The sequence below is a fragment of the Panicum virgatum genome, chromosome 9K (genome assembly GCF_016808335.1).
Source record: "Panicum virgatum strain AP13 chromosome 9K, P.virgatum_v5, whole genome shotgun sequence".
Lineage (NCBI taxonomy): Eukaryota > Viridiplantae > Streptophyta > Magnoliopsida > Poales > Poaceae > Panicum > Panicum virgatum.
This window is the reverse complement of record NC_053144.1, coordinates 2,226,703-2,234,264: the sequence shown is the minus strand read 5'-3', so window position 1 is coordinate 2,234,264 and position 7,562 is coordinate 2,226,703. Positions and strand designations below refer to the sequence as shown.

At 54.0% G+C, this 7,562-nt stretch overlaps 2 protein-coding genes across 3 annotated transcripts; one reads left to right on the top strand and one right to left on the bottom strand.

The window, feature by feature from the left end:
* The first annotated feature begins 77 nt into the window (after positions 1–77).
* LOC120649254 lies at positions 78–3,582 on the top strand. 2 transcript variants are annotated; one of them, XM_039926002.1, is made up of 5 exons: positions 78–207; positions 378–2,311; positions 2,605–2,809; positions 2,879–3,072; positions 3,159–3,582. In XM_039926002.1, exons 2-5 carry the CDS (start codon positions 394–396, stop codon positions 3,230–3,232), a joined length of 2,391 nt encoding a protein of 796 aa, XP_039781936.1. In that variant the 5' UTR covers positions 78–207; positions 378–393; the 3' UTR covers positions 3,233–3,582. The 2 variants fall into 2 exon arrangements, with proteins under 2 accessions (XP_039781936.1, XP_039781937.1); XM_039926003.1 differs by having other exon boundaries at positions 101–2,311; positions 3,159–3,518.
* A 296-nt stretch (positions 3,583–3,878) lies between these two features.
* LOC120649255 (L-type lectin-domain containing receptor kinase SIT2-like) lies at positions 3,879–6,330 on the bottom strand. Its single transcript, XM_039926004.1, has one exon. It carries the CDS (start codon positions 6,113–6,115, stop codon positions 4,079–4,081), a length of 2,037 nt encoding a protein of 678 aa, XP_039781938.1. The 5' UTR covers positions 6,116–6,330; the 3' UTR covers positions 3,879–4,078.
* Between the last annotated feature and the right edge of the window lie 1,232 nt (positions 6,331–7,562).

Here is a 7,562-nt window from a genome sequence, read left to right as displayed (position 1 = left end):
CCTACCCAGCTCGAGAACCGGCTGGGCCGGTGGCCAACCCTTCCCCCTCGCGAACATGTAACCGGCCAGGTCAACCCCCACCCACCAATGACCCGGCCGAGCCGCCCCACTTCCCCAATCCCCTCCGTCTTACTGGTTTTCTTCCTCCCCGCCCCGGTGGCCGCCGATTTGGGGGAAGCCCGGCCGTTTCGCCACCCAAAAACCCGGGTGAGTTCTCTCTCGATCCCACTCCTCTCCTCGGGTTCTACTGGTTCGTCCGGCTCGCGCCCGCGCGCGCGCCACCGGCCAATTGGGGATTAGTACTAGGGCTCGCTCGATCGGTTGCGCTCGAATCCAATTCCGCCGTTCGTGACGCTCGACGGTGATGGCTGATGCAGTGCAGCTCGCGCCCGGATGGAGGCGCGGGACGGGGAGGGCGCGGCGGCGGGGGCCGGGGAGGAGGAGGAGGTGGTGCAGATCGGCGCGCAGAAGCACGACCCGGCGTGGAAGCACTGCCTTATGGTGCGCGCCGACGGCCGGGTGCGCCTCAAGTGCGCCTACTGCGGCAAGCACTTCCTCGGCGGCGGCATCCACCGCTTCAAGGAGCACCTGGCCCGCCGCCCCGGGAACGCCTGCTGCTGCCCCATGGTGCCCCGCGACGTCCAGGACACCATGCTCCGCAGCCTCGACGCCGTCGCCGCCAAGAAGATGCAACGCAAGCTCGCCAACGCCCTCCCGCCCGGCGACATGAGGCGCTTCGCCCCCGCCGACGCCGCCACCGGGGGGACCGACAGCCCCGTCCACATGATCCCGCTCAACGAGGTGCTCGACTTCGAACCCGAGCCGCTCGAACAACAGAGGACTCCCGTTCCGGAGACCATGAGGGGCAGTGCCAGCAATAAGAAGAGGAAGATGATGACTAACGCCTCCACTCCACAGCTGGCGCTTACTCCCCAGACTCAGCAGCAGCAGCATGTTCCGCCTACTCCTCAGACCAATCCACTTCATCAGGTTGTGATGGAACTCGACACAGTTACGCCAGCATCAGGACATTTCGGACACGCTGGCTTGGACAAGGAGCAGGTTTCCGTGGCAGTTGGGAGGTTCTTGTATGATGCCGGTGTGCCATTGGAAGCAGTGAATTCAGTCTACTTCCAGCCCATGCTCGAGGCCATTGCATTAGCAGGAGCGAGGCCTGAGGCGCCCTCATACCATGGCTTTCGTGGTCACATTCTTAAAAAGTCACTGGATGATGTGATGGCTAGGTTGGAGTTCTTCAAGGGGTCATGGACCAGGACCGGCTGCTCAGTGCTGGCTGATGAGTGGGTCACTGATAAAGGCAGAACCTTGATAAACTTTTCGGTATATTGCCCGGAAGGTACTATGTTCCTCAAATCGGTGGATGCAACCAGCATTGTCGCATCTTCAGATGCACTGTACGAGTTACTGAAAAGTATTGTTGAGGAAGTTGGCGAGAAAAAGGTTGTCCAAGTAATCACAAACAACTCCGAGGTCCATGCAGCTGCAGGAAAAAAGCTAGGCGAAACATTTCCCACATTATTCTGGTCTCCATGCTCTTTCCAGTGCATCGATGGCATGCTGGAAGATTTCAGCAAGGTAGGGGCAATCGGTGAGATAATAAGTAGTGCAAAAGTCATCACGGGGTTTGTCTACAACAGCTCATTTGCGTTGAATCTAATGAAGAAGTATTTGCAAGGCAAGGATCTGCTAGTTCCTGCGGATACTCGTGCTGCCATGAACTTTGTCACACTGAAGAACATGTACAGTTTGAAGGAGGCTTTGCAAGCCATAGTCAACTCAGATGAGTGGATACACTTTGTGCTGCCAAACAAAGGAGGGATCGAAGCAACCAATCTTGTTAACAACTTGCAATTTTGGTCCTCTTGTGCTGCCGTTGTTCACATCACCGAACCACTCGTGCATCTCCTTAAGCTAGTCGGTAGTATCAAGAGGCCTGCTATGGGGTACATTTATGCTGGATTGTACCAGGCCAAAGCAGCAATCAAGAAAGAGCTAGTGAGTAAGAACGACTACATGGCTTATTGGAATATTATCGACTGGAGATGGGACAACCAAACACCACGGCCACTTCATTCAGCTGGTTTCTTCCTGAATCCACTATTTTTTGATGGAATTCGAGGTGATGTATCAAATGTAATCTTCTCAGGGATGCTAGACTGCATAGAAAGGCTGGTTTCTGATGTGAAAATCCAAGATAAAATCCAGCGAGAGCTCAACATGTACCGGAATGAGACTGCAGGGGATTTTCGTAGGCAAATGGCCGTCCGTTCTAGACGAACTTTACCTCCTGGTTAGTATTTAATAACTTGTGAAGAACTAGTTTATTTCTTTCGAAAAAAAAGAACTAGTTTACACAATAGTATTATTATTGCATCTTGGCCATGCAAACATGAGTTACATTTGTGGGATTATTTTCTTTTTACATCAAAATCAAATGAGATGTTGTACTTTTCTGATAAACCTGCCTTTAAAGATTTGGAACATTGTCAAACTTGCACATCCTTTGAACGAGGTTGTCACATGGTGAAGTATGTTTAGTGATACTTAATGTTTTGTCTTTACTATTGTTATTTGATCTTGTAGCTGAATGGTGGTATACATATGGAGGAGCTTGCCCAAATTTAACACGTCTAGGGGTCCGTATTCTCAGTCAGACCTGCAGTGCGAGAGGATGTGATCGGGGTCACATTCATTTTGAACAAGTTCATGATGAAAGAATGAATAGTTTTGAGCGTCAGCGAATGCGTGATCTCACCTTTGTTCAATACAACCTACGGCTGCAGCAAAGGTAATGTAACCACCTCGTTGCTTAGAATCTTGCCATTGTTATTGAGTGATCTTATTGATATGTTCATAGGCAACAACGCAAGGTGAAAACATTTGATCCTGTCTCAGTGGACCATATAGACATAGTTGATGACTGGGTTCTGGATAGACCTGCACTGTTCTCTGGCCTAGCTGAGCAGCCAAACTGGATGGAGATTAATCAATCAGTCACACGAATCACAGCAAGGGAACCAAATGAAGATGAATTTGAGTCCTTCATTGAAGGTACATCCATATGCATTTCCTTTTGTAGACTCTATCTGTGGGTAATGATAGAAGCTAAATACCAAAATTTCTAAACTTCCTTTCAGGAGTTGATGACGAAATGATCCAAGGTGCTGCCCAGGGGATCGAGGAAGATGACGATGATCCTGCTTGTGGCTGACGCTATAGATGAACTAGCCAGCTAACCTGTAAGCTAAAATCTGGCATTGCCTGTTCTGATTCTCCATGTAGGACCGTATGTCACTTGCTCTGTATTTTGTTTCTTCAGATATCTTTCCTATGTTTTCCCAAGTCCACTGTTCTAAACGCATACAGCCATTATAGAGTTTGGGGTTCTCGTGCCACAACCTTTTCCCAGGTTAAGCAAGTTAATGTCTTTTAGATCCTTAGCGAAGGTGACGCTTTGGGTTCTGATTCTTCACAGAAATGAGTTTACCATATTATTAGTTCTTTTGAGTTTTATTAACTGTTGATCTGAAGAGATACCTACAATCGATTGTGGCTTATCAACTGTTAACTGTTCTTTGATGTGTTCACTTTTTGTTCTCTTGCATTTGTCGTGCCACTATCATTTTCCCATGAGGCCATGATAAGCTAGTTTATTCCTTGTGAGCGAAGATGACGCTTGGGCTCTTATTGTCCACAGATATGATGTTAGGTCCTCGTTTGAGATTTATTAACTGGTGACCTGAAGAGATTCACCTACAACCGATTATTAAGGCTGATGTGTTTAACATTTGTTCTGATGCATTTGTTATTTGCTGAGTATGCTCTTCTGAAAATGGACCAGCCTAAAATGATGAATATACGAGAAATAGTTTAACCTGATTCTTATATCCTCTGCAGTTAGAACTTTATACATCAAACCTTTTTTTTTGTCATCCCTACAAATGGCTGACGATATGCTATGTTCACTCGCAAAAAGATTAAACAGCACCTAAATCTGTGACTACTTGTTTTACTATCCAACCATTCGTAAACACACCTAGAGAAGAGATGGCACTACTCAGCCGGAGATCAGCTCCTGCCGCTCGTCGGAGTGCGAAGACGACGGCTGTGTCGTGACGGTGGTGGTCTCGGACTCCGGGAAAATCATGGTGGCGAACTCGTCGAACGACTCGCTGTATCCGAAGAACAACCTGTTGTTGCTGCCTAGATCCTCCGGCGGCGTCTCCGGCACCGTCCCGGTGCCTTCCAGCATCTGCACCACCTGCCTCATGCTCGGCCGGCTCCGCGGGTCCGGGTGCGAGCAGAGCAGCCCGAGCTTGAGCACCAGCTCGAGATCGGCCTCGTCGCACTTGCCCATCCTTGGGTCCTTGGCGTCCATGATCCTCCCGGCCTTCCAGCGGTCAAGGACGAGGTCGACGAGCCCCGGCGAGTCGAGGTCGTCGTCGCACGACATCGGCCTCCGGCCGCAGGCCACCTCCAGCAGGAATGCGCCGAACGCGAACACGTCGGTGCTCGTGGTGGCCTTGCCCGTCTTGCTCATCTCCGGCGCGAGGTACCCGAGCGTCCCGATGACGTGCGTCGTCTGCGGTTTGCTGCCGTGATCGTAGAGCCGCGCCAGGCCGAAGTCGCTGAGCTTGGCGTTCATGTCGGCGTCGAGGAGGACGTTGGCGGCCTTGATGTCGCGGTGCACCACCACCTGCTCCCACCCCTCGTGCAGGTACAGCAGCCCGGCGGCGACGTCCCGGACGATCTTGGCGCGCCGCTCCCAGCTCAGGACCGGCTTGTTGCCGCTGGCGTCGAACAGGTGCTTGTCGAGGCTGCCGTTGACCATGTAGTCGTAGACGAGGATCAGCTCGCCGCGCCGCCGGCAGTAGCCGAGGAGCTGCACGAGGTTGCGGTGGCGCAGCCGGCTCATGCTCGCGATCTCCGCGACGAACTCGCGCATCCCCTGCCGCGAGCCGTGGGCGACCTTCTTGACGGCGACCTCGGCGCCCGACCGCCGGAGCACGCCGTGGTACACGGTGCCGAAGCCGCCGGCGCCGATGACGTCGCGGAAGCCCCTCGTCGCCGCGTGAAGCTCCCTGTACCTTATCCGGTGAGGGCCGTACTCGATCTCCCAGTCCTCCTCCTCCTCGGCGAACCGCCGCCGCCTTCTGACGAGCGCTGCGACCGCCCCCGACACCAAGACTAGTACCAAGACGGCAGCTAGAACCAGTATGACGATCAGCAGCCGCGGCATCGTCTTCTTCGACGACGGGAGCGCCGGGAGTTTCGAGAGGTCGAGGTCCGGCGCGCGGCCGCCGCCGACGCGGAAGCTCCAGCCGAGAACGTAGTGAGAGCTTGACGCGGCGCCGTTCGCCCCCGAGAACCCGATGTATGTGTCGTCGGCCACGGCCGACGAGAGGTTGACGGTGGAAGACACGAGCGGGCCGGCCGGCCTGGGCTTGCCGGCCGGCGACACCGTCACCTCCAGGCGCATGCTGGCGCCGTCGTACTCGATCCACACCTGCAGGGAATTCCCACTGACCAGGCTGAGGCTGACGAGGCTGGCGGTGCCGGGGTCGACGTATGCCGCCGGTGTTGAGTTCACGGACACTAGTCCGTTGATGTCGATGCCGACGTGGTTGTTGTCGATGTCGGAGAACTCCTCGTCCTTGGCCGTGTCGAGCTCGACGGCGACGACCGCGGCGCTCCTCCCCTGGCCCCTGTTGTCCGACGTGTTGAAGAGGCCGAGGTACTTCCCCGCCACGGCTCCCGGCACGGTCGGCGACGGCGCCAGCGCGAAGGCGATCCCGTGGCCGTGCGCGTCCGGGTAGCGCGGCAGGATGGCGACGACGAAGGTGGTGGAGAAGGAGAGCGGCGCGCCCGTGGAGGCGTCCTTGAAGCGCAAGGGCGCGGGGTAGAAGCCGTGCCCGAACACCTCGTTGGTCTCGTTGGTGAGCCGCAGGAGGCCCGAGGCGGTGACCACGGCCGCGCCGCTGGTCGTCACGTTGGCGCGCGCGAAGCCGGGGAACACGAACTCGGTGGCCGCCTCCGCCGGTCCGAGGAGGACGGGCAGGGAGGCCACCAGCACGGCGAGAACGGCGGCTGCCATGATGGAACGCACAGGACGAAGGCGAGCTAGGTGAGGTTTGCTCTGTGCTTACATCTTCCGATCCTGTCGCAGTGGGCTCCCAGTGAGTTAAATTCGTGGGTCTCGATTACTGGTGGCCGGGTAGGAATTGGTCGCGTTCCGTCGTCGGCGCTGGCTCGATCAGCTGGTGGTCCGCGGCGGGCGTGGCGAGAGGGACGCGGAAGGAAGGGGACGGCATCGGAGGGGGGCCAGGGAGGAAGCTTGAAGGGAAGGGAGCGCGCGGGTTGGCTGCTCGCGGGTGATTCTTCAAAGCGTGACAGGGATGCGAGGTAGAGACCACCTGCTGTCCAGGCGGCGAGTGCTGGCATCCGGGGTGCTACTACTCCTACCCGCTTGATGCCAAGCGTGTCATTTCCGAGAGTCCTTGAAAACTCGCAACTTCTATTTGTTTTTGGCAAGTGCTCCCTCGGTCTCTCGTCCCTGCCGGATCCCACCATTAGATGTACCATTTCTCCCAACCATCCACGCTCCGTCAAAGTAAGATGCCCCACCCTAACACTCCACATTGGTTACCCTTCGTCGCACCGGCTAACCATGCTCTGACCACCAGGCATTTCCATTACTACTTTCCTTCATGTCCCTCCTTCTAAGTTCTCAAATCCAACCTCCAAATCCTAAAATCCACTAACCCTAGAGGCTAGACTCGTAGCCCTAACCTAGTGTAGGACCTTGATCTCAACACGAATTGAGTAGAGGAGACGGGATGTGACTGGAATCAGAGAAAAAGTAGTGAGGGGAAAAATAATAGAAATTCAACTGAGTCGCGTATAGCGCTTTCATTCCTTTTTATTTCAGTTACTGTGATTTTCTGGTCCACAAAATTTCGATATGGAGCACAATACACCTCATTCTTTTTTGTCGTGTTTCATTCGAGGATGCCTTTATTCTGAATTTGCAAATCTCTAACTCATGCATATCCTGAACTTTTGGATCTAAAATTCGATAGTCCAGATCAACCCCTTGCATACTTCCCTCGTTATCTTCTCTACCTAGGTTTTGCAGAATTTCACACAAAGTAAAGGTGTCACTCTCACCGTGAAAAGGGAGGAAACATTCATGCCAAAAGTATGGTACACTAGCCCACTTAAACGCCCAGCTACAGGTCCCTCCAGCTCGAGACTTCTGCATTTCCGGAGCTAGTATTGTAAGCTAGAGGCGTAACGTGGCCAACAAAGCTGCAAACTGTAGGAGGAAATGATGGCTTGTATTCCTCCAATCTTAGAAGGGTGGGTATATATAATACCTATATATGGGTTTTTAGATGGGCCTCTATACACATGTGCTCAATATACTCCAACACAAACAAACTGTGGACCTGCCTATTTTACGCCGCAGCTGAACAACATCGCACCGACTGCAGACGAAGAGCGAGGTAAGAAGCAGCGTGCAGCACACTCGCAAGCAGGGG